The 27,959-nt window shown below is 35.9% G+C and overlaps 3 protein-coding genes across 3 annotated transcripts; all 3 read left to right on the top strand.

The window, feature by feature from the left end:
• The first annotated feature begins 468 nt into the window (after window positions 1-468).
• Window positions 469-1,032, top strand: LOC134362773 (keratin-associated protein 13-2-like). Its single transcript, XM_063078033.1, has one exon. It carries the CDS (start codon window positions 505-507, stop codon window positions 1,030-1,032), a length of 528 nt encoding a protein of 175 aa, XP_062934103.1. The 5' UTR covers window positions 469-504.
• A 17,723-nt stretch (window positions 1,033-18,755) lies between these two features.
• On the top strand, window positions 18,756-19,307 carry LOC134362424 (keratin-associated protein 13-1-like). Its single transcript, XM_063077666.1, has one exon. The coding sequence runs from the start codon at window positions 18,780-18,782 to the stop codon at window positions 19,305-19,307; it is 528 nt and encodes a 175-aa protein (XP_062933736.1). The 5' UTR covers window positions 18,756-18,779.
• Window positions 19,308-26,364: 7,057 nt separating this feature from the next.
• LOC134373707 (keratin-associated protein 27-1) lies at window positions 26,365-26,982 on the top strand. Its single transcript, XM_063091707.1, has one exon. It carries the CDS (start codon window positions 26,365-26,367, stop codon window positions 26,980-26,982), a length of 618 nt encoding a protein of 205 aa, XP_062947777.1.
• The last annotated feature ends 977 nt before the right edge of the window (window positions 26,983-27,959 follow it).

Here is a 27,959-nt window from a genome sequence, read left to right as displayed (position 1 = left end):
TTGAGACTACTGAGTAAAATTAGTATTTGGAAAATCCATTATGATGCACTTGTGAAGAAAACGACATACTGTTTTGAAGAGTAACCACTGATGCTCCTCATAACTCCTCAATGGAAGTGAAGAAAGAGTTTACGTAATTCCACTGGGTAGGACAGAGGCTCTCTGTGTACATGGATAATAAGGGGGAGGATATTCAGAAATGTGGCGACCTATAACATTGAAGGTCAAACCACAGTGAATTATAGGGAAAAGAAACTGAGTGGCTTCCTCCTAAATGTACCACAATGATTAGAGGACAATTAAGTACATGAAGATACGACAAATTAAACTTAAACAATAACTTAGGAAGGCATTAAAATAAAAGATGAGTAAGAAGGAGGGAAGCATCTGAACAGTAGACACACCCAGGACTGAGAGTATATATAACCTGGAGTCCAGACCGTGACACTGAAACCCAGAGAATCTTCTCACTGTAACCCAGCTGAACTCACATCTCCCGACAACATGTCCTTCAACTGCTGCTCTGGAAACTTCTCTTCCCGCTCCTTTGGGAGCTATCTGCAATACCCAGTCGCCTCCTGTGGCTCTTCCTACCCCAGCAACCTGTTCTATCGCAGTGACAGCTGCTTTCCCCGCACCTGCCAGCTGGGATCCTCTCTCTACAGTGGCTGTCAGGAGACCTGCTGTGAGCCCACCAGCTGCCAGACGTCCTGTGTGGTGTCCAGCCCCTGCCAGACGTCCTGCTACCGCCCGAGGACCTCCACACTCTGCAGTCCCTGCCAGACGACCTATGCTGGGTCTCTGGGCTTTGGATCGAGCAGCTGTCACTCCCTGGGCTGTGGATCAAGGAGCAGCTACTCCCTGGGCTGTGGAACCAGTGACTTCAGACCCCTGCGTTATGGAGTCTGTGGCTTCCCCTCTGTGAGCTATGGATCTGGATTCTGCCGCCCAACCTACCTGGCTTCTAGCAGCTGCCAGTCTTCCTGTTACAGACCAACGTATGGATCAGCCTTCTGCAGATCAACTTGCTGAATTTCCAGACCTTCTAAGCAAAATGTCTTAGTCTGCACTTAGAGCTGCTATCACAAGCCTTTTCAGCAATGTTAGCTAACCCCTCTAACTACCAGCTTCTCACTCTTTCTCTGGCATCAAACACTGGCAGACACCAGCTCTTTCAAACTGTTAAATTAATGAGTAGCCAAAATATTAAGTTAAATGTCTGTAATTTTGAAACAAGTGATTCATGGTTACATAAGTTCTTCTTTTGAAATGTATGGAATTTCAGTTGTTTTTGACCTAATAAATCCATCCTCTCTTGCATCCAATGTGCTCTCATCACTCTTCATTGATTTTCAAAGTTTGATTTGTGGTCTGTCTTTGGGTTTCCAAGCCCTCCAAGTACCTTACCTAGGAAATCAATTCTAAGGAATGGCAGCAGACCTGGTGTATGGGCGGATTCTCTGTGCACTCCAGTGCCTAAGAGTTAACAAGTGCATGCCCTCTGCCATCAAAGCCGGGAGAATTTGTAACAGCATTATTGAGAGTATGCCCATAATTGAGTCAATATTCTCATTGCATTTTGAATGAGGGCACCTAATGCTGACAGTCATATTTGGTTTTGTGTTTACAATATTGTTACAAAACAATATTGTGTTAGAGTTTGTTTAGAAGATGTCAACTAGGTGGCAAAATATTTATAAAATATATTATTTTAAGTATTTGAATACATCTGATACATTTGCATGAAAAAGAAAATATAAAGTGTTAGGTACTGGAAGCATTATGATTGTCTTTAAATATATGAGAAAATGACTTATTTAGTGTGTGTATGTGTGTGTGAGAAAGAGACAGGAGAGAGAGACAGAAAGAGACAAAAATTAAAACTGTGAGTACTAGAAAGACTTACAGGAAAGCATATTTTGGCTTATTATAAATAAATATATATATATATGAATTATGAATTTCTATAATTATTCTGACCTTTGTGCTTTTCTTTGAGGTTATGGAGTTCCACAACAAATAGAAGATTAACAATCCCTTTCTAGTGACTTCTGCATTGGATGGGAAGTAAGATTAGGTTATTATCAATGTTCTAGATCTTACAACCTGCCTAGGTATCCTTGGGATCCTCTGCTCCGATATGACAGTGAGAATATGAAGGATCTTCAGAAAGTTTATGGAAAGATTCTTATTATAATTTACTTCCATTTTGCATGAGCTTTCTGAAGTACCCTAGTGCAAATAGATCCCTGTAGAGTGCTTTTCAGATCTAAGACCAGACATTCTCTGCATTTATTTTAATTTGAGCAAGTTATTTGTTTCAGAAGCTAAATGTAGTATGAAAATTCAGTTAAAACTTTTCCATAACATAGTTAGTAATAACTTTACATGAGTGGGAAAATAATTATTAAAGATCATCATTTACTCCAATCATGTGCAATGAGTGTTTATTTATCTTCCCTGACAGTTTTCCTTAAGCTTTTCCTAATTAAATCTAAAAAAAGAGGATATCTTTTCTCTTATACTCAACACAATAATAAGCTGAGCAGAGGGTGTGGGAATCAGGGTCTCTGTATACAGAAATCCGATGAAGAGACAGAAAACAGAGGATAGAGAAGGGGGACATAGAAGCTCCTGGCAATAGATACAGGAGCCTCTGGTTTCCATCATCCCTTAAGCCAGCATTACTCATCCTTCATGTTCTTTGATTACAAGAGCCAATAAAGTCTTCTTTAGGTCCAATTAAAATAATTAAAATAAAATAAGATTTCTGTCATTCACACCCAAAGATTTATAATGAATAAAAATGTGTCATCAGGGGCAGAGTTGCTCATTGACTTTGGTGTAAGGAAGCAGTTAAAATTTTTATTAGTAAGACAAAAAGATCTTGTGAATCTGAATTAGTGCCATTAACATTGAGGGTGGGCTATTAATTCTTCTTTAAATAATGTGGAATGTGTAAAGTGTGTACTAATGAACCACTTCAGCAAACAATCTCAAAGGCTTCAGAGAAGCATGACCAGCGAGAAAGTCCTGGGAACGCGAAGATGCTAACTTTAACAAGGAAGGCAACAGGACCTACAAGGAGTGATAAGCACAGAGAAGTGTTTACAACAGAACAATTCCAAGATGGAAGGAAGGGGTGTCCAATGATATAGAGGATCTAGTTCTGGAATGACTTCGAGAATTTCCCTCATTCTAAAAGAATCTTTGAAATGGGAGGCCAAGAATTGAAACAGGATAGCAAAAAGTAGGAGAGAAAATGCATACATTAAAATGCTTTCAATATTTAAACTTTTCAAAGTATAATGTGAAGATTCAGATTTCAGGGATCAGACAAGATGAATACCCTTTTCATCCTTCATTCTCTGCACAGTTATCTTTCCTTAGTATCTTACCTCTGCTAATCTCCAACTATTTCTTTTCTTTTCTCACCTTCTCTCTTTGCTTTTCTTCTCTCTGCCTCTCTGTGATTTTTCACTTCTTATGTATACTCTGCTCTTCCCACATCCATCCTGTAGGGTTGCTATTGAGTTTGGGCACCAGGTAACTTCAGGTCAATGATTGGGTTGAATGAGGTGACAGAGGTGTGATGAAAGGTTGTCTTCCGTCACTGGCTGGAAAAAAGCTGAAGTTAACAGGGCACTTGCCCTCAAGCTCATTCTGCTCATTCATAATTATTTCTAATACCCTCAACATACCAAATGACATCAGCTCTTTGTTCTGAATTCAGCTCACTAGATGTGTTTTGAACTTTAAGTTTGAACTACAGTTCTTCTGCGAAGAAAGCTGGGAACTTAGGAAGAACAAGTCTTTTGTCTTTTAGAAATTACTCCATGTCTAGTGAGAGAGACAGCTGTTATCCTATTATCTTGGTGAAAAGGCTGGGCATGAAGAGACCTCCAGAAATGTAACTGTGTAAAGTGATGGTTCAATTGCTTGGGAGGACATGGTGTGTGGTTAGATGAGGAAATTACAAGTTCTTTTTTTATTAAACTATGAAATCTGAACAGCAAGAGGAAAGAGATTACATAATAATAAAAAGTCTGATTACCAACCCTACAAATGCAGAAATACGAGAGTCTTCAAAAAGTTCATGGAAGGATTTGTATTATCTTTCAATTCAAAATTTTCCATTAACTTTTTAAAGTACTGTTGTAGGGACAGGCGTGGCACTGATGGCTGAGAAAGCCTGAGCTTTGTGTCTGGGGTGGCAAGATGTCAATAATAAAACCACCACCACCACCGTCACCACCTTTACTTTTGATATATGGGAATGTTTCTTTGGGCTCATGCTATTCTTAGAGAGAAAATTTGATGTCATTGGGGACTTATTCAGTTGCAATTAAAATCCTAATAGTGTAAACACACACAGAACAGAATTCGGGGCTGCAGACTATGATTCGAGAAGACTACAGTCTGAAGTAAAGGAACGTCAATTAACATCAATATAATATGGATAGGTCTGTAATGCTGGAAGGGACCTTAGAAATCACAAATCATATGTAGTGCCATCTCATTTTACATATCCGGATGATGACACCCAAAGAAAGTTAAATGACTTTCAAGTTCAGAATACTTTATTCAGCTAATCAACAGAAATCAAACTTCTTACCATGCCTTATGTATTGCTGTTCTGGAAATTCCCCTTATTGTCCCCCTATGAATTTTCTTATTTTCTAGTGCCACGCTATGTCTGTTTTCTTCCCATTGATTTCACTTATTGCAGTGTCCCACTCTTAATATGACACTCGCTCTCAGGGATGGGCAAGTGATTACCTCCGTAAGTGTTGTACTCCAAGCTCCTTACCCTAGCCTTAGTCCTGCACTCTGTATGCCCTGCTTTGACTGTCAAACACACACCACATAAAAAACTGCTTCCTTCTGCAGTCCTCACCAAACCTCTGATAAGGAGCCATTGGGCTAGAGACACAATGGTTGCCGTTTCTGAGTTATGAACTCTGTTTCTGCTGCTCAACCTACTTTCTTCTACAAATTGTTTTTAGACAGTGCCAACCAGCCTGTGTATATGTGAATTATTCATCAACTGTGGCCCAATCAGATTTTTAGTGCAAAGACTCCATGAACCAATAGTGATGTTAAACTCTCATACAATAAACTATTGTCAGGTATGAGTATTCCTTTTGTACTGTGATCTTTGCCTAGATAATCTGTACTTGTTCTAATATATATCTTATGGTAGGTCAAGAAACCATCTACTTACAGAGAGAAAGCATCCTTTGTCCATTAATCCTTCATTTGATAATCCATTAAAAATTGTTTTAAATCTTAGTAATGTTTCATTTCAAGGTGTATCCTTTACAATGAAGTAGATCCTTAACAAGCAAGCAGAAAGCAACAGAGAAAAATTCGATTATGGATTAAACTCACTGGTACCAAAACTGTGCATGTTATTATTTTCGTTATTATGTATGTTCTGGTGCATATTTTGGATTCTCTGGGTACAACAAAATATTTTTTATCCTATGAAATACACACTAAATTTTCAACCCATAGATATGTTACTATGTATAAGATTTCTATAGATAGTCTCAAGTTTTGAAATCTCAATTTCCTTTTTTCTTTATGGCACCATATAAAGGGAAATAGAAGAAATAAAAAATATACATATTGGAAATCAGGTTATAATCCTGGTTTTCTTGCTAACAAGATTTTGATCTCATACGCATCACATAACTTTCTTTAGTTGTCACCTTCTTGATATATAAAATGAGATGACACTCTGTAATCTGTTATCTCTAAGGTCCCTTCCAATATTACAGACCTATCCATATTATATGATGACTGTTAGTAGTAGCATATAGGGGGTGCACTGTTAATATCCCCATTACAGTTTAAATTTTTCTATGTGGCCTGAGAAGGGAGAGACAAAAGGAAAATGTTTAAAATGTGACACAGTATAAAACACTATAGTGTTAAGGGGTTATATTTTCAAAAAGGTAAAATTATGATTCTCATACAAATAAAAAATAAACACATGAAATACTTTATTTCACTCACTAATAAATGTGGGGACAGTTAAGATGCTACAGCTTGTTCAAAGGATAATTAAAAACACTTATATAGGTTGTTAGAAATGCTGAAATGAAGAGAAGATAGATTCACAAAGATAGATGCAAAGTGACGACTGTACACAGAGTAAAAACCAATTTCACTGGACAAAAATCATTTTTATTTCTGTGGGCAACAATCATTTGCATTATTATCATTTTTTTAGAAATTACAGGTTTTTATTAGTTTAAAAGCAATTTAAAAACATAGAGATGCCCTGAAAAGCGTTTATTTCAGAATTTGTGAATTCCACTTCAGTCTCCACTTTGTTTCCTGATGGGGTCAGTGAAATCACTCCACACCAATCTGAAATGATGAAAGCCTTACTTCTCAATGTTTAATTGCTCAGAACACTGGTTTTAAGGAGTATTAATAGAATAGATACAAAGTTTATACTTATATGATTAATATTGGACTAACCAAGTTCATTAGGTTTGTTTTCTTCCCCTTTAAGTGTTTTTAAATATGTTTTTTAACTGTATTGTGAATTTCCAAGAGGGGGAAGATTATAGTTTTCTTCCCCTCTCTTCCAGACCGTGGAGTTGAAAAAGGTACAACGCCAGTTTTTCCAAGTTTCTTTGGGCCAGACAATACTGTAAATTTTAGCCAAAATAAATTTTAATCAAAATCTGTACTCAATGTAATGAGTTATCGCCCTTACTTTAGGGAATTTCTTCAAAGGGAAAATGTCTAAATTTGTCTCTAATATACACTTTCTTTCTGGTACTTTACCAGCAAAATAACCCTAGTCATGTAATTGAAGGGGAAGCTGTTATCACAATCATAATCATAAAAAGCAGTGAATAGTGGCTGATTCTGTGTTTTTAACAGCTTACTCTTCCTGCTGGGCAAATGACCACAGAGGTCAATGTCTTGACTATACAATTGATTCCAGAGACTTCACTCTCTGTATCCTATGGATATTGAAATGTGAAGAGCTATCATCTCCAACTTATAAACCAAATTTGAAAAATGCTTTAGCTTCAACAATTTTGGGGTAATTTTCCACAGCCTATTATTATACTAGAGAGAACAAGAAAAACAGTCGAACTACATTGAGTACATCCTCGAGAGCTGCAAACTTCACTGTGGGAGAATGATGTGGATATATTCTCTTAATTGTCAACACATGGAGAGGAATGGTTTGTACAGCAAGTCTACATTTACTGAAATCATGAGATGAAATTCTATTCAGCAATTTTGTCATTTTCAAATCCTCGACAGGGAAAAAAGATGGTTATGAATTCTATAATAACCTGCCTTTTGCTTTTCTACTTTCTACCTTTTGTCATGTGCTTCAGTTCTCCATTTTCCCCCTCCATTTTTGTCCTCCTCCTGAGAAGTTTTGAATGCTAACAAACTTAGTTTTATTAACTTCACCTCATCTGAATAGTGCATATGGTCTTCAGATTTTGTTAGCTTTATTTTGTGACTTAACACACATAGAAGTTAGGGTTGACAAATTGAATATCTGCAGACAGACAAACAGACCTAATCTCCCCTTCTGCCTTTATAAGTTTTTACTAAAGTAATTTTCAACAAATTACTTAACATAGTCCTCTATTTTTTTTTATCTGAAAATTGAAAATAGGGCTATTTTGAGGAATGTATATCAGAATTACATAAGATAGCTTTTCGATTTTTAATTTCTTGAAGGCACTCTGCCTCAGATATCTTTTTTCTTCTGAGTACATTCTCTTTTATATATGATGTAATTATCATATATTTGTCAATTAGTGTTCACAAATTAGTCTCCTTTTAGTAACCAGGAGGAGCATAGAATAGACTTTGGCCGAGATTACTGAGATTCCCGTAGAGCATCAAGCACAAGCAAACTAACTGTTACTTTCTCAACTATGAAGAAAAATAAATTTTGTTTTCCAAAGTTTACTTGTAATCAAATTAATATATTTTGCTTTCTAAGTCTTCACTGATTGTTTTGCTGGATCAGAGTAAAACAGGCAAAAATGCACAAACCTTCCTTAAAAGAGTCTTTTACCTGCTGAAATAATACTCTATTAATCACTGCAGCATATGATGAGAGTCACTGAAAAGTTAGAAAAACACTAACATTGAAATAGAATGCCACATGGTACCCATGAGCCCTCCAGCATGACTAACAATTCTATTCTTTATGGTAACAGATCAGTCATTTCTCTACTATGATTATGTTGGGAATGTCAAACAGAACATTGCTTATTAAGGGTCTTGAAGTTCAAAATGAAGGAGCACCATAAGTTATAGTCTCTGCCTGTATGAGTCTATTCCAATATGGATAGAGAATAAAGACATATCACCCTCAAGCTGCTGAAATAATGTAGAATTGATACTGTCCAAAGAAATTCTGCCTCTTAATAGGCACATGATTCTTAAATTGCTAGGAGTCTTTGGAAAGTCATAACTTGATAATTAATAGTAATTCCTTCTTTCTAAAATGCAGACACAACTAGGATAGTGCTAGTGGTAGGTACAAAGTCTGTAAGGATCAAGCCCCTTAAAAAGACAGAGGAGTCAGGGCTCCTGGGTCTATTAACCAAATGACATCCTAGTTGTGTGTGGACTCCTGTGTTGTGATCCAGATAAGAGGATTGCTTGATCATCAGAATGTCACACTCAGGGTCCCCACTTTGGTTACTCCACCTATAGGATCTTCTGAGTTTTTGTGCTTAAAAATCGTTTCTTAGAATATTTAAGCATTTAGATAATAACGTGCATTTTTATCCTTGCACATTAATCTGTATTCCGTGAGAGTAAACTTGCTTAAACTAAGTGAGTCCAGAAGAAACACTATATAGATCTGAATCCCCAGCTCTAACACTTACAGGCTGTTTGTCGCGCATATTGTGGAACCTCTAAAAAATTCAATTTCTTTAAATGTAAAAGAGAGATAATGACAGTATTCATATCATAGGGTTATGATGAGGAGTAAATAAGATATGTGGAGCAACTAGAAGAGTTCCTTGAATATAGAAAGCACTCTATAAATGTTAACTCTTATTAGACTATAAATGTACACAAATTACAGCCAAAAAATAAATGCACATGGGTGTCTTGACCTAACTCTCTGATTAGGTGAGCCATACACCTCATATTCTTTTAATGTATCCTAAAACTATTCCTAAACATTTAAAATATCCACTAAAATACAATAGTGTACCCTATTCCCTCCCAAACATCATAAATGTACAAATAAATATGTTTTAATATACTTCCTTTATATATATTTTTTATACTGGTTGTAACTTTACTTACCATTTCCTTAATGCTTTTTCTATACTTTAAAAAAAATATTTTTTTTATACTGTGATTCTTCTGGGTCATTCCATCCCTCTGCCATTAATTCCTGGTCCTCATCTGTGACTGGTGTTCTCTAAACCACCACATTGCTATATCTAGGTTCATTTTTAGATGCAATGCTCACTCTCACAAAATACAGAAATGTGACTATCTGGAACATTGCCTCAGAACTTTTTATTTGTTCGGCAATTTTCAATGTGCTTGAAGAAAATAATTTGGTATTTGCTTTACTGCTTTATAAACACAGCCCCCACGGGGCCATTAAAAATTTACACACCATAAACTTGATAGTAGATTACTTTTTTAAAGTACTTGGGCAGAAATTTCCATCTTCTTAGCTAATATAATTTAAGTCCACTTATATGAAGCATTCCATACTTATCCAGCTGGTAAAGAGAGCCAAGCAGAATTATTTTTCCATAAAACTCATTTGATTCTTAGGGAGTATCATGATTACACAATAATATCTTTGTCTTTTATGCACCAGTTATATCACACATATTAGTTGTTACTGAACATAAACACATGCTTTATAATATGGTAAGCCACATTAGGAATGACAGAAAAGAATCACAATAAAATATAATATGTAAGGAGGGAGAAAGAAAAGAGCTGTATCTCCGCATCCTATAATGATTCTCTTGGTCACAAATTAAGCTGGTGATGATGACCAACTGCTTTGAGTATGTAACAATCAGCCGAAGTCCAAGATAGAACAGTAAACTGGTTTGGGGTAATAAAATACAAGTATACATATTTATGATGGTATTAAGCTATTCATTTGAAATTAGACAACACACTAAGGCAATGCTCTTATGCAAATTGCAGTGCAGAAGAATATTGAAGTTGGCTTTCAAGAATATCACATCTACAGGATGAGAGCCCTCTAGGCCAGCAGGTGGCATTCAGAATTCAGACACCCCCTGACACTGACACAAATGGATCAGATATAACGATCCCATATCACAGCTGCTGTATTGGTGGAAACTTCTCTTCTTGTTCTCTCATGGAATTCCTGGTCTACCCAAACTAATCTTGTGTCTCTTCTTTCCCCAGTGGTGTACCCAACTAACGTCTGTTTTTTTCTGTAAAGACTCTCAGAAGAACTGCAGTAAGCCCACCAGTAGCTAGAAATCATGCTTTTTTCCAGAAGATGGTCTCTAGGCTATGAATTCAATGGATTCTAATCTCTAAATTGTAGATCCAGTGGTTCCAATAGCTTGAATTACAGTCTCAGCTTCTTGCCACCGAAACTATTTCTATGCTAGAGACAGTTTTTCATCTCTTTACAGACTAGTCTACAGGACTGACTTTTATAAATCAGCTTAATGCCTCTTCATACTCCTACAGGAAATGCTGCTTTTTCTCACGTTCATCTAGTCAAACCCTGTTTCAGGATCAAGCTGGCCATCAACTACTTAGTTTCTCTCAGAGACATGATCTGCCACCATCATACAACCAAAGAAGGATCAAAGTTTGGAAATTATTTTAGAGTTTTATACACCAGAAAATAAAATAGTTAAGAGAAACTATGGGGCTATTTCATGTACTCTTGTTATTCCATAATGTGACAAAAAAGTTGCTATTTAATAAACTAAGCTTTTATGAAATACAAACACAAAGATTGGTTCCTTGATTTTTCAGAGATATTGGCTTACTGAGGTTACATCATTTTTTTAATATGATAAGTTACTGTTTGGATACCTTCGGTTGTTGATTTCATAAAAAGCAATTTGTAAAACCAGAGTATGGACAGGCCATTTCTACAAGAAGGAAAAATCCTGTAGTCTAAAATAACTTCTAATCAGAGAATTACTATTTCTTACATAAAACATTAACAAGATTTAAAATAATTTGGAGTATATATGTTAAAGACTATGACACACTTTACAGTCACGTATCTTCTCTTAACATACTTCTAATCATTTTCCAGAGACAGATTAAGGCATACCTCCTTTAGGTATAGGGCCATCTCTTACACTTCCTTGTTCTCACCATGCATGATGATGCCCTACACTTTCATGCAAGCTTGCTGAATTTATTTAAAAAGGATCTCTCTAACTTTCAAATTCCACATTAATATATTGAAGAATTTGGACAGGATGGTTCAGTTTACAAGTGTTTATTTAGCATCCACTGTATACCAAGCACTGTTGAAACTGTGGTCATTTCCAAGTTTAAATACAGCCACACACCCACCCACACCCACACACAGACACACACACACACACACACACACACACACAGTCTCTGACAGCAGTGAGTAGTGAGTTGCTTAAAATCTAGGGTGAGGTGAGGAGGGGAAATTTAACTTGGCCTCTCTCTGACACTGGATACTTCTGAACACTTTCCTTTATTTGTAATACATTTTTGACTTGACTTTGTCACTTCACTAGCTATTCCTTCTCAATCTTTTGTAGGCTCCTCTTTCTTTGCTGATTCCCTACGTGTAAGGTTTTCTCAGAGAGCTATTCAAAGTCTCCTTCCCATCTCATTCTATATATGTTCCTGTGTTTTCATAGCTGTTTTTATGGGAGACAGTTGAGCACTGTGGTTAAAAATATAGTCTATTGAATCATATTGCCTGGCTTTGAACTCTGGTGCCCTATCTGACCCATCCATCCATTCTTCATACTGCAAACACAGTCATTTTTCTAGAAGGAAAACTTGGTCTAGTATCTCATATTTATATCTATCAATGTCTTCTCATTGCTACAGATTCACATTACCTTATATGCACCAATGAAGGTAGTTGAGTTTTAGAATCCAGAGATTTTCAGAACTTAGAAAGATAATAGAGCAGATAAACTGTACATTATATAGTATACCAAGTAGAATCTGGGACAACACCCCATTATCAAAAATGTTAATTTATTTCTAGGGCAAAATGTAAAAGTATTCATACTGAACAGAATATATATATATATATATCTTTCCAAACTAATGGAAAGTATGCATCATATATATATATATATATATATATATATGATTTGGGCTATGTGATTCCATTTAATGAAAACAGGTCATGTCATCTTTTACCATCAAGTTAATTCTTAAAAAAAAGTTAGTTCTTAAAAAAAGTTTTTGGTTTTCAGAGTATTTTGGACATTAAAAAAAAATGTCCAAATTCCCACTGTGGCTTACAGAGCCCCTCATAATCTGGCTCCTGTCCATTTGTCTCCAGACTTGTCTTTCATTTCTTCTCTTCTGACACACCTTGCTGATGCTGAGCTTCTTGAAACAAGAACTCTTTGCCTGACTAACCCGTTGTGCTTTTAGTCTTAGGCTAAGCCAAAGCAATTTGGTATCTTTTGAAGATAAAATTAGGATCTGGAGACTCGAAACATGAAATAATTGGGGGTCAGATCACAGGATGACTTGCATATCATACTTAGGAAATTGAATTCGAGTTTGAAAAGGTCACTATGGGCTTTTAGAAAGACCATTCTGAGAAATGCATGCAAGACAGAGTTTAAGGCTGGCCAGTTCACTCAGTTGGTTAGAGCGTAGTGCTATAGCACCAAGATCAAGGGTTCAGATCCTTGTACCAGGCAGCCACCAAAACCAAAACCAAAACAAACTGCCAACAACAAAAAAGAAGTAGAATTGAGACAGACAAGACTAAAGGCTCAGGTCATACTGAAAACCACCTGCAACAGAAGAGGCAAAAAGGCTGAATTAAAGCAAGATAAGGGAGGCTGCAGAGAAGGCAAAGAATTCTAACATGTTTTTGAGATAAAAATGGCAAGACACGCCATTCTTAGATTAGATGTGGGAAATAAGAAAGAGGAGGTCATACACATCTCCCAGGGATGTAGTTTTCAGAACTACAAATATGGTATACTATAAGTAAGATAGGGTACAGAGGAATAGAAGTAAGTCTGGGCCAGTCAGTTTCATCTATGAGGGCAGTTGAGACTTTGCTGGGTTTACTGCTGTAAAATATCCAAGGGGATATTGTGAAACCTCCAAGGACAGATGTGTGTTAAGCAAAAGTTTGGAGGTCTAGGGACAGGATAAGATAGGAGATAATTAAGTGATGGTAAAATCATTAATTTACTTACTTACCATCCAGTAAGTATTTAATAAGCAACAACTATTAACTTTGACTATTCATGAGCTGAGGATTCAGTCTTCACTAAGAAAGAGCACAGTTATTGCCAGTGCCCCTCCCCCACCTTAGAGATTACAATTCAGAGATGTGCCACTCAAAGAGCAGGTCATAGAGAAGAGTAAATCCATGATATTACCAAATGCATGATTTTTTTAAACTGAAATTTGTAATCATGCAAGTCTTCTTAATGAGTGAAGCAATACATTATTTTTTTGGGTTGACAAGCACTAGTTATCACATGGCCAGTTGGTAAACCATCATGGACTGACTTGTTTGAGTAGCACTGCTCATTCTAAACATAAACACGTTTTTTAAAATGGTAGAATTAAGTACAGGGCTGATAAGAATTAGTTTCCCCATAAGAGAGGAACCTAATTTTTCCTGAGATATGGTGATTAGCAAGTAAGGAAAGGCTTATTTTAGTTTTGATAAAGAAAGAACATTCACGGCAGAGAGAATAGCATGTCTTTGTAGTAGGAAAAATCTTGTGGAACAAAGGCCAGTGTGTTTGGGAGGGAAAGAATTGTGTATGGAGATATTGTTAGAGACACGTGCAGGGACAAGACCATGCAGCCTTGCAGATCATGTACAAGATTTGTGTTTTATCTTAAGTGTACTAGAAATCAATCAAGAAGTTTTAATCAGGAGAGTGAAACAACCTGCTTTTTGTTTTAAGAAAATCAATCAGGCAGGAGTGTAGAGAAAAGATCGAAGGAGACATTTTTTTAGAAGACACAGGCAATCTTGGAACTCTTTTCAGGAGTCCTACCAGGAAAAAGAGACTACCTTGAACTAGAGTAAAGTTTCTCCTTGAGACATGATTCTTCTCCCTCCTCAGCCCCAGGCAATTCTTGGAAACATTCTTAATTGTAGTGATTTGAAAGGGAAGGTATGCTACTAGTATTTATAGGGTAAAGGCCAAGGATACTGTCAAATATCTTACAATGCAAAGGATAGTCCAAAATGTCCATTGTGCCAACAGTGAGAAATCCTGGAAGGCAGTAAGATTTAAGATAAATTTGGAAGATAGAATGGGTGACATTCAAGGTGAATAGCATATGTTAGGAGCATTCTAAGATTTTTGAGTTAAATGACTAGGTGGGTGGAAATACTCTTTATTCAAAAGGGAAAAAAGAAATTTTATTTTTTTAACCTAGGAAAGGGCAAAAATACACATAAAAATTTAATACGTTTATGAAACCTCTAAATGGAAATGACAAAAAGTATTTGAATATTTAGCTCTAGAATTTAAAAAACAAAAAAGTTATGGAATGCAAATTCAAATTTGAGTATTTGAATGTCATAGAATATAGATGATACTTTAAGCCATGGAGAGGATGTGCCTCTTCTATAGAGAGAGTATGTCCAGAGACCAGCACGAAGTCTTAAGGAACCTTATGGACAAGAACCCAACTAAGGTTAACGAAGAGTAAAAAATGAAGATTGTGATTTCATGGAATTACATACATGAACATGTTTCAAGAGTAAGAACACAATCACTTATGTTGAATGGGAATAAACATTTACATAAGATCATCCTAAAAATGTCCATTGTATTTGGCAGCCTTGAGGCCATTGTTGATCATATCAGAACAGTTTCAGAAGAGTATTCAACATGACAGAAACAAAAGCATTATTAAAAAGAGAATAGGAAGTGAGACAGTTGAAAAGCTGATTGCACAACTCTTTAGAGAATTCGGCATAAAAAATAAGAAGAGCTATATAATCATGGAGAAAACAACACTATTTAAAGATTTTGGATTAAAGAAGGTTGGCCACATTTATAAGACTGAAAGAAAAGAAGCATTAGAATGGATGAGAAAGAAGCAACAGGAAAGAGAAAGAAATGATAATCGAGAAAAGCCCCAAAGGCAATTTTGCTTGAGATGCAGATGAGGGATAGATATGAAGGATCACTTTAAGAACCGAAAATTTGTGAGAGATTTAAATTTTTTAAATGAACATATTTATATAGTCTAAGTGAGGAAAATATAACCTTTTAAACAAAATAGACACAAAGTATGATTATGTATTATAATGATGAATAAGCTAACTACCTGATTAGATCTTCACATAGTGTACACAGCTATTGATAGCCAACTTTGTACCCCACAAATATGTGTAATTAATTATGCTTCAATAAAAGAAAAATCAAAATGATAGATCAGGGAAAACTACTTGTATAATAAATACAAATGGAATATGTATGATCAAAGACCATGTTTATGGAAATACAGACTAAAGAGAATATAAAATTTCTCTTAAATGTTCATGGAGAACAAATTACTGGACTAGCAAGACAGAGACCTGCATTCCAATGGCAACCTCATAGTTTTCTGGCTGTGTGACATGGTTTCCTCATACAACAGATTATTATTCGATGAAACAGCTTTTTCAGCCATGTCATCAGCATGTTATGAAGCGTTAGTATGAAATCCATGAAAGCACCTTTAGACCAACACAGTCTCACAAACAGGTAATGAAGCAAACTTTCCTAATTTTTTAAATCTATAAACATGACAGGCATATTACACCTTTCTCAAAGTTTGCGTGTAAGTGTATATATTCACATCCATAATAAATATATTTAAATGTGTTCACATTCTCAAAGGAATGTTTTCTAATTTATTTAAGAAAGAAGTAGCTCCCATATTTAGGAAATTATAAACCTGTTGTATTGACTTAAATAAAATATATGGCAATTTTCAATTTCTAAAAAATTGTAGTTACATCTATTTTTAGAATAGTACGTAAAGTTCTGAAAGAAATGTATGAAGATTTTTTAATTTTTAAGAATTTTAATTCTTTTTATTTTTTAAAAATGTATTGACATTTTGAGAAATTATAAAATAACTGAGATTAATAGTGGCTATAGTAGACTGTTGGACATCTCCTAAGTAAAGTAACAACCCTAATGTACCTGTAGGAATGGAGGAAAACTAACTAAAACACTCTGAGCCATCGTGGTTCAGAGAAAGTATTATATGGCTGGTTTTGATGGAGATTTTGAGTTGTGGGAAGTGTCTGGCTAGTGTATGTGGGTTTAGAATCTGTAATATGATTAAAAGAAACTATAATTAAGATACAACTACAACAGAAAGTTATACCCAGAGTTCTAGCTAAGCTAACTGACCACATCTTTCTAGTTACAGTTTTTCTGATCCCATTGCTTTGTGTAATAGGAAGACAACAAGCATGCATTCACAACAGGACTAAAAAACTGTTCAGGAAGTGCCCACATTGAAGCCATAATTTCTATCCTCAGGTACATCTTCTAGGTAACTCTCTAGATTAATTAAGCCTGGCTTACTGGTTGTGATTAATTTGGAGATTATATTTATTTATGAAAGAGATATTTATATTCACTCAACATTTCATTAAAGATAACATAAAAGAAAAAAAAACCAATTATTTCCAAATGCACATGATTTGATATATTCTTTTATTTCATAAATAATTGTTGAGCTCCTACTATGTACCAGATGCTGGGTCGGAAAAGACTAAGTCATGTTGCTGACCCCATGGAACTTCTGTGTACTGAAGTCTTTTCATACATGTGACTGGCCTGCAAGCTGAAATCTTTCTCAACCTGCGTGACCCATTTCAAAAGACACCCTTTGCAATTCCTACACAGTGTGCATGTAAGTGTGTGTGAACTCACCCAAATGACTAGCTCATAAATTACTGAGATCCTCGTCCCTGAAGATGTAAAGCCTAATTGAGATAAATGCCTGTCAGATATGAGTAGTTTAATTTCAGCCTTGAGGGATGAAAAGGATTTAGAGTAATGGGGGGGAAAAAAAAGTGAGCAATACATTTAATAAAAATGGGTAAGTAAAATAATGGGCAGAATATTTCCTTGATGCATATGAGCAAATACTACAGGAGGCCAGAAAAAAACAATCATCAACAAAACAGGTTGAAAAATCAACTTGAATCAATAGCTTTTGGCTTTCTGTGTCTAAAAGATGCTTTAAAGCAGAAATTGGACATGATAATAAGTGAAAAAAAAGATATTTCTAGTTCCAAAACTTTTCTTTATAGCAATGATTTTTTTATAGTGATAAGGATAATTTTAACTACTAAATATGAAGGTAAGTTTTATGCTGCTTTGTCTTTCTAGAAGCTCAGCAGGAAGTGAAATGAATCGCTCTCTAAGTGTCAAATTTCTTACTGCCAACTGAGTTGGCAAACGTTAGCACACTATTAAAATTCAAGTTGTTTCAAATTTATTTCATTGGTAATCAACTCACTAAAGCTATACCAGTTTTTAGCAGTTATTCCGAGTGATGGTAGAAGTGTTTGTCAAATAATTCTCTGCCCAGTGTGGAAAAAGAATCCAGTGACTCCATGATAGATAAAACATGAGTTGCTTAATGATAATAAGCCAAAATGAGACAGCAAATGGAAAATACCTTGTAGCAAGCATCTCCATGGTAACTTTAAATAATAAAAAATAAACAAAAATGATTAATAAATAAAAAAGATTAATAAGTGGCTATATTTGGGGACTTCATAAAAGGGACAAGGATACTCAGGTAGATAGATCAGAAAAAATGCAAATATTATCAACTGGAAGTGTTATTGTTCACCTGAGTACTCAATTGTTTATGTGATTCTGGAAGCAGAAAGACAAGCTTCTCAAGTTGTCAGTATAGCATTGTGGTTCCTGCTAGCTTTGGAGACAGACACGAGTGGGTCTGTGACTTTTAATTTATTACCTGGAGGTTACATAACTTCTCGAAGTCTCCATGGCCTCATTCCTAAATTGTTTATAATACTTATTATCTCATAAAATTGTTGCAAATATTGAGTTACACTACACGTTTAAATGTTTTGCACATAGTAAATGTTCAATAAAACATGGGTAAGCAACTGGGGGTGGGTAGTGATGACTGTTAGGAGTACATTGCTGGTAATAATTCACACACTCATGCTCAAACTACTCACACTCAAACTCAATGAAATAGAGGGGGGCACTATATACATGATGACCAATGTTTTGAAATCAAACCACACCTTATTTCTGACAAAAATATAAAAGAGAGAGAGGGGGAAATGAAGTGGATTCTATAAACCAGAATGATTAAACTGCAGTTAAGAACACATGAATGTGTTCAATTATAATTATAGCCTACATTAATTAGTAATTTAATGAAAAGACATGCACAGGAATGGGCAGAGTCTCGATTATTGCATCACACCTAGCAGAATGAGGGTATATAAACATCACTGGAAGCAGACAGTCAGAGCATCCTCGCATAGTAACTCAGCTGAGCTCGCATCTCCTGACAATATGTCCTACAATTGCTGCTCTGGAAATTTCTCTGCCCGCTCCTTTGGGGGCTGCCTCCGCTACCCAGTCTCCTCCTGTGGCTCTTCCTTCCCCAGCAACCTGATCTACCGCACTAACCTCTGCTCTCCCAGCACCTGCCAGCTGGGATCCTCTCTCTACAGTGGCTGTCAGGAGACCTGCTGTGAGCCCACCAGCTGCCAGACGTCCTGTGTGGTGTCCAGCCCCTGCCAGACGTCCTGCTACCGCCCGAGGACCTCCACACTCTGCAGTCCCTGCCAGACGACCTATGCTGGGTCTCTGGGCTTTGGATCGAGCAGCTGTCGCTCCCTGGGCTGTGGATCAAGGAGCAGCTACTCCCTGGGCTGTGGAACCAGTGGCTTCAGACCCCTGCGTTATGGAGTCTGTGGCTTCCCCTCTGTGAGCTATGGATCTGGATTCTGCCGCCCAACCTACCTGGCTTCTAGCAGCTGCCAGTCTTCTTGCTACAGACCAACCTGTGGATCTGGCTTCTACCAGGCAACATGTTAAGGTCTCTAGACCTCAACTTCACAATTATTTCCCTCAAAGTCAATCTCAGCTATCATCTTGCTAATGTCTATGTTCTACTACCTAGAAGAGTAATAAATAAAAACATAATCTTATTAATGTTAAAATAATTTGTCTTATAGAATACCCATTTCTTTTTCTTTTGTTTTTCCCTTTACTTCTCTAGTTAAAAATGGAGCAAGAGGTGATTTTTTTCATCAAATAAACTCATTTTCCGATATCAGATCACACGTCTTGCTGTTTATTTCCTTTTTAGAGTGTTGGAAATTTCAAATCTACTATTCTTTGACTAAAAATAAAATATTTAATTTGAGGAGCAGGTGTAGTTTTCCTGATAGGTAGACCTTTCTGACAACACAGAGTTAGTTTCTGGGAATTTCTGCTAAGTAGAATCAGAGATTGGACTGATTACCCGCGTCTTTTCTATCCATGGTCATTTCAGCCTAATCAGGACACTTTACTTTGGTTAAACTACTTTGTTCTGGTCTAAGAAAAGTTCCAGAAGAAGCAGTAATGTTTCAGAAAGTACTAGCCTGGCTGTTTTGGATGAGGAAATTGTCAAAATACTTTTCGTGAGCCTCCTTATCAGACTAATGCAAGCCATAATAGAATTCTGAGGTTATGATTTTGACTGATTGTGGTAGCTGGTATAATGAAACAAACATTTTAGTATGAGTATATCTAAATAATAAATAATAAGAAATAATTAGAGGAATGTAATTGCTGAGAGTTATTTCTTTTGTTGGTACTTAACTCTGTCCTCCTTCTATCTGGTCACTATAAGGCCATCTGTGCTCATAGTAGAAGTCACCCAAGAACTACCTGGCACATGACAGTATCATGAGTGGTAATTTGCACTGATAGGGAGGACTTTATCTCTTGATATCCTGGGCTGGGATCTGGATATGAGAACTAGACATTCTCTTGTTAAGGTGAGCACAGTCACCTATATTTTCAATACACAAATGGGGATAAAAATATACAAATGGTTGTAGGTAGTACATTGTTCATTGTCCTCACAGTTGATTTTCTCCCCTCTCTTCTTCTTATGATAATTGGATTTTGTGTGTGAATCCCTCCTACTATATACATAGTCAGTCCTCTAAATAAACATGAACTATACCCCAGGTTTCAGGATTGCATCTGTCTAGCCTACAGTACCCTAATCCCTACTGGAAGTGATTGGTTCAGGAATGAGTGTGTGATTTGATTTAAAACATTGAGAAACAAGGAGTGACATGAAGAGATGCTTCTGGTGAAGTTCTTCTCATGGAGTTTCTTGAAACAACCCGATCTGCCTCTGGACATTTTCATATGTGGAATGATGCATTCATCTTGCACATTGCCCCCAAATTAAATCATCCCATAGAAGATGATTTTTCAAAAACAAGAAAAATGCAGGGGAACAGAGCCTGAATCTTACTTCTGGACTTTGGTGTACATGAGCCAATACATTTTCTTATTGGTTAAGCCATGACGAATTACAATTTCTGTTGCCTGTAGTTAGCACACTTCTAAATGAGACACTCATTTAAAACCTTAAATAAACCTCTTCCCAGTTAAGCTTTCTTAATATAATCTTAAAGACCATTTGCAGCCCACCTCTGCCCTCTTTAAAACCCCTCTTCCCACCACTGCCACACATACACACACTTTACCAACATGCACCCCATCAATGCTACCTACTCCCATTTCCTTGAACATATTGTGCAGAAATGAGCTTACATAGACTAGGACCTCTAGAAGAAATGTGATATTTCTCTTGCCCTTCAAAGCCCACAGAAGTATTCTTATTATAGAGTTGATTATTCCCTACATGCTAGAAATTATGAAGCATATAAGTGAAATACTTATGTTTTAATTTTTAATTACAAAGCCACTATTTTTATAATATTTAATTGAAAGCATTATTATTTTTAATCATTACTGGTTTTTTTGGTTTGTTTTTTGTTTGTTTGTTTACCCATGTTGTACCCTCAGTGGACAAAACAAAATCTTGTCTAAAAGAATCTTACAAATAGTAAATATTCAATCACAGTTAAATGAATACATAAATGGATAAAATGAAGCTAGGGTGACATTCACCAGGATATATTATGTCAATGACATCAAACATGCCTTCATTTTTGCTGGTTAAACTCTTTTCAGATAAGCTAGCTGTCATCTGGTCATTATTATCATCAAAATTTATTTATCATAGTGTCAGTGGCACATTATCACAACTGCAGTGCCCATAGAGGTGAGAGAACTCAAAAACAAATTCACGTTTCTGGATCACTCAAAAGCATTAAAATAACTTTACTTAAAGCTAACCTCAGCAGCAGGCAAGAATAAGCACATCTGGAGAAAGAAACAAAAACAAGTGTATAACTATTATAATAAACCATGACACTTTCACATAACGAAGCAAGGAGTTTGAAAACATAGACTGTAATATTCAGATGGTCAAGATACCATGTTTATTCTTCTCTCCAAGTACTCATCATTAAGAGCTGTATAGGCAATGTGTAATCCTCTAACTTTTCTTCTTCTTCTTTTTGTTTTTTTTTTTTTTTTTTTGGCTATTTAATCAAAGTCTAGTATGATTGAATTGTAAATGACCAAGGATTATCCTAAGAAGCAATATTTATTTAGAGATAGTCTCAGAGAAGAAATAATGTCACATATGAGATTCTTTTTATTACCACATTCTAAAAGCATCTACTTATCATTAGAAACAGAAAAAGCTGGCAAGAGACCATTTCTGTATTCCACGTAGGGATCACTATTATTGTCATCGTATCATAATCTTGAAGTATTACAAAGCCTAAAATACTTTTTTCTATATTCATTACAGTGTCTGAGAAGGGTTACATGATACTTATTTCACAGAATGTCATATCTAGTGAATGTTAGTCATTCTCCTCAACAAACTCTTTTGGGGTAGATCAATGTATTCTTGGCCAAAGAAACATACTTTTCATTTATTCTCAGGAGTTACTCTCAAGTGCTACAAAATAATTTCTTTATACAGTTGTGGATTTCTACCAGCATGCATAGCAACTAATAATTGACAGATTTCAGTCTTTGATCTTTCTTGTTAAAATTTCATAAGTAATCTTAGTTAAGATTAGATGGCCTTAAATGAAAGTTAGGATTTCATTCAGTAGAAATATTTGACAAGATGACATTTAATGTCCTTTTCAACTCTCAGATATTAATATTCTGATAGAAAATCACACAATGTGACAGCTAAAAATCTCCTCACCTAAATTCATTATCTTATTAGATATCCAGAGAAGCAGAGTGACTTGTTCAAACTCATGCAGTGAATTAATAGAATTAACAGGGCTGGAAGCCAAGTCTCTTCACTTTTGGCCTAGTATTTCTCCATTGCTATGCAATGTTTCTGTGTGAGTAACTTCTTGATTGGAGAAAAGGGATGTATTTAAATTAACTTAGGTCATTTGGCATAACTTTGGATGATGAGATAAAGCTGAGGCAAGGGTAAAGAGCATAACTTGTGGAAGCACTGGGAAAAATTATGGTATTTAATGGTGACTCAAATTTATTTTATTTTATTTTGCTTAAATGTGGTTAAACAAGTGATTAGAAGTCCAGCGTAGCCACATAATCAAATATAAAAGCAATGCAAACTATTCAACCTTACAACCATTGAATGAGCTGAGCTCTTGAGAGAAGGAGACAAGCTAAATCTTCGTCTTTAATGAGAATGATAAGCACAATCCAATCTTTTAAAGGATGGAATGTGGAACATTACAGACATAATCACAAACACGAAAAGACGGTGTGTTTATTTTGTCTTATAATTTTATATCAATCCTACACTGATGTAACTATGAGAAGTGTGTTTGTTTGCATGAAGATCTTTAACATGATCAGAAATAATGGCTGCGTATATTTATTTGTATCTCAATAGGTGCCCTGTGATCAGACATATGTACAGTACCTCATTTAATTGGTGAAACAACTTTATGTGGTTGGTACTGTTATAATTTTCATTTTAAAAGTGAAGAAACCGAGGCATAGAAAGGTTAATGGAATTGTTCGAAGTTACAGTTTGTGACTGTAAATTTTGGCTTAGAATTCTAGCATTCTGAGTACCTAGAGTCCTTATACTTGTTTAATTGCTTCCTCACACCAAACGTTGATATTCCACCCTCTGGTGGTTAGGAGGTGCCACTGCAGAGGCAATCATTTACGTACTGCAAGATCAAGAGAGACCAAAGAATTATTTAGCCATTTAAGTAGCAACGTATACAGTCACTATATGCAATCGAATAACTAGTTCTATTTCCCAAGAATACTAGCAGGTGTACTACATAATTATCATTATTCCAAGTGCTTACAAAGTCAATACTTAGTTTTTAGTAGGCTGTATGTAAATAATTCCAAGGTGAACAGTAGCTCTAGACTATGTCATTCTGTAGTAATAAACCAGGTAACTCCCTCTATAAATCTAACAATGTCTGAAATCTGTATTTACCCATTGAATCAAAATTACATACTGAAACACCTATTAATTCCACACTTGAGTAAATAGAATGTGCAAATTAATGCCTCATCCCAAAGAGAACAGAACTCATGGAGTGGCCTTATTCACAAATGACAGACCTAACATCACCATTTGACATTTGGAGATTTGGAACAGCAAGGTACTCACTAATTTACTGCACATTGTGAGATTAATAAGAAGGCTGTAGCTGCAGACAATTGTGCGAATTCCAGCCTATATAATGTTCTGCCTTTTCCCGCACAATTTAGCAACTTCACTCCATGCTGACAGTGAAAAGTGGTGGCTCTTTTCATGGTAAAAGCTTTCTAGAACATGCCTACATACAACCAAACATTTCTTTAAAATAACTGACTCAGTTTGTACCATGCAAATAAGTGGCTTTCTTAATGACTTTTTTCTTATTTCACACAGAGGTAGCTGAAAGGTAGGGACAATTTTTTTTCTTCTTTTCTTTGAACTCAATTACCTTGCCAATTGGAAATCTTGGCTATGTCAAGATGCTAAAACTATATTTTTTCAGACATTTAGTTACAATTTTTATACATTTTATTTTGTATCTTCTATTAATTAATTTTCTAAAATACATTTATGGAGATCTTATTCTGTGATAACCAGGCCCCAGGCTCAATGCTGGGAATACTGTAGTGAGAAATATATACATGCTTCTTGCCTTCACCAAACTCACAGTGTAGTGGCAAAGGAACAATGAAGAAACAAATAAAATCATACTTTGAGATAATTTCTATGGAAGAAATAAAATTAGATCCTGAGAATGGAATTCTTTTTTTTAGGCAGCATGATGGAGCCACTGTAAGAGGTAACTTTAAAGCTGAGATACAAAACATGAGAAGAGCTGTACATAGAATGGGAGAAGACAGTGAAAGGGTGAAACAGACAGGAAACTGCATGTACAAAACACTGAGGAAAGGAAAAGCTAAAAGAGTTGAGTAAGGCCTGCGAGCGTATGGCATGTTGGGCAGAGAGAAACGACAAGAGTTGGAGTTAGAAAAATGGGCAGCAGCCAGGTCTTTCAAGGTGTAGACCAGCCTAAGAGGAAAGGATCTTATTCAAAAGGTAATGAGAATCCATTCAATACTTCTAAGTAGGAAAGTCACAAGCTACAGTGAAAGACTCTGTGTTATAATAAATACAAATATGCATGAGAATTAAATAGGTTGTTCTAGGGTTCATGTGAAAGGCATAATGAAATCTTTAAATGCACAACAATGATCATTCAAAATTATAAATAATTTTAATTCATTACAAATATTATATACAAGTTGATTGTGCAGCCTATAAAGCTGAAAGCCTAAAGGACAGATATGTCCTTTTAAGTATATAATATCCCCAGTTCTTCACATATCAAGGACAGTTTATATTAAAGTTCTTTAGAGTTCCTGAATGTTCTTGAGTTTTTTCTGACTTGAGAAAGGTAGACTAGAATGCTGTGCTAAGAATATACTTTTTTCTGTTTCATGGTCATAAACTGAGCTGAGTAAATTATAGAATGTGTTATAGAAATTGTGCTGATAGGTTCTCTGCTATGAGTATGAAACTATGCTGAGTACAGCATACTAATGAAATAAATGTAGGAGGTGATCATCAATTTGCAGTCAAAAAAACACAACAGAATAAAAAAATAAATGAAAAGGGTATTTGAAGCAGGTTTGTTACAATGGGAAATTATCAACCTTTGAGAAGCACAAACACAAGTAAACTATTTGGTGTAGAGTAGAGTCATAATAAATAAAGAGTTAAAATCCACTGGTAATTCAGAGGAAGAGGTAGTAACTTTTAAATGGGAAATGGGGGAAGGCTTCATCAAGAGGAAGCATAAACTGGCCTTCAGAGAGATAAGGAGAACAAAATATTAGACAAAGAGAGGTGTGTTGATAGAGCAATGGCCACATTCAGTACTTTGGGTGTACAGTAAGCAGGGATGTCATTGCAGAGTCCTCCCACATCCTAATCAACTGGAGAGACAAAGATCTGAATTGAATGATGATGTGCTCAGTGGACTCCCTTCTGACTAAAAATGTCTTCAACATCTCATTACCATGTTCTGCCAAAGATGGCATCTTTCAAAACTTCAGTGCTGACTGTTAATCAGTATTTAATTGGCTGTTTTCACATACCCTCCTTTTTGTCCACTTACAAATATGGAGAATCATGGTGACTAAGTAAAAAAAAAAAAAAAAAAGTTAGCTTGGGTGTCATGTTGGGACTCGTATTTGACCAACCCTACCCTAAATGAGTCATCTTTGGAGCTAACATGAAAGCCATTTTGAAGATTCAAAATGGACTTGCATCTTTGTTAACAAGATGTCATCTTCACATAGAGCTAAACAAAGTGCTAATGAGATGTTATCCTTCAAATTAGCTCAAGCACTGGGATTCAAAGGAGTCTTGAGAAGAAGCCAACACCCAGTTTTCTGAATATAAAATCTCCCCAGCAAAGAATATGATCTTCAAACGTGACATGTTGGGTCCTTACAACCAACTTCATTTAAGAGTTTTAGCAATATGTTCCATAGCCACTGCCACTCACTCAAGAGCTTCTACAATGCCCCGCCACTCTCTGCCATCATACATGACTCTAATTCTATAAGCTTTGAAGATGGATTTTGTTTGCCCAGTAGCTGCCATAGCAGAACCTGGCTTCTGGACAACTTTCAAGATACCTGCAGTGAAACTACCAGCTGCCAACTGACTGACTGTGAGCAAGACTCGGTCACAAAGGATACCTGTGTACAAAGTACCCGCCTCCCCAGAACTGTCCAAACAACTTATTCCAATTCCAGGCCCTGTGAAAGAACAACATGCCAATCAGAAAGATCCTCAGCAATGTTGAAGCGTGTTTCTCAGCCTTGCCAGTCAGGATGCAGTCAGCAAGTGGGTTCTCTTGTCCGGAGCCACCAACCTGCGAGCTACATGGCAAAGTGTTCTCCGCCCAAGACTCCTGTATCTAAGAGTTGCCAAACCCTGGGATGTGAACCTAGCCAATGCCAGTCTCAGAGCCCTGAATCCAGCTCCTGTAGACTTTTGGTCAATGTTGTACCTGAGCCACAACTCCTGGAATCTTCTAGCATTTATGAACCGATTTGCTGTGTTACTGGTGGTTTGCAATTGCCTAGTAAGTAAGGAATCTGTAGAAAAGATGTCATATTCTAATGTGAATGAATTTATTTCTGATATATTTAGAAATTTTTATTTCTCTAAATACAAAATATTGTGCATGCGTTTGTGAATAAGTAAACATGTATTCTTCTACTACTGTCTCCAAAAACAAGAATTTTTGTCTTCTCTTTTGGGCATTTGTGATGGTAAGTTAAGACTGGAAAGCAACTTTAGATCACTAGTACATTATTTGTTTTACAGAAATAAGAGTAGCAACCTGGGAATACCATTAGTAATTAGTAAGTTAACATTACACTTTGGCTACTAGTTATAATCTGTGGAAATACTTAGCATTGGATCTGACTTATTAACTAATGTGCTACAAATATCAGAGGTCCATAAAATATTGGAGTTAAAATAGAACTAGAAGCCTACCTAGTCTTATAAATTCTGATAGGTTCAACTCTATCAGGGTTTGCCTATGTAGTTAATAATATCAAAACCACAACTAACATCTGCACCTGCTCACGGGCCATGCACTAATTAATCCTCTGAGTCAGATCAATCTTAAGTTAATTATGAGATTCAATCTGTTCCTTAAAAAGTGCAAGAGAATTTTGAATTTTACCTCCATGGACTTTACAACTACATGGTAACCAGAGACCTTTGAATAGGATGAGCTGAAGTTTACCATCTTCACTCCATTTCTGATATTCTTCTTCCTAATTTTGCTATTTCTTAAGTGATTATTGAGTTGGGAAAATGTTCTTTGTTTTAAATAGATTTATTTATTTTTTTTGGAATTATAAATTTGTCACACTGTTATTTTTATTCAACACTTTTGTGGGGTTTGTGTTACTGGTTTTGTTTTCTTTTGTTTTGTTTTTCATCTGATGAAAATGGTATAAATATTTGCAACCTAAAGAGAGAACATGTCCCCTCACCATAGTTTTTCTAGAATGAACCAGAATAAAATAACACATTTGTGTTCATCAGCAGAA

Source organism: Cynocephalus volans, chromosome 1 (assembly GCF_027409185.1).
Source record: "Cynocephalus volans isolate mCynVol1 chromosome 1, mCynVol1.pri, whole genome shotgun sequence".
Classification (NCBI taxonomy): domain Eukaryota; kingdom Metazoa; phylum Chordata; class Mammalia; order Dermoptera; family Cynocephalidae; genus Cynocephalus; species Cynocephalus volans.
The sequence above is the reverse complement of the archived record's forward strand: the minus strand, read 5'-3'. Positions and strand labels throughout refer to the sequence as shown.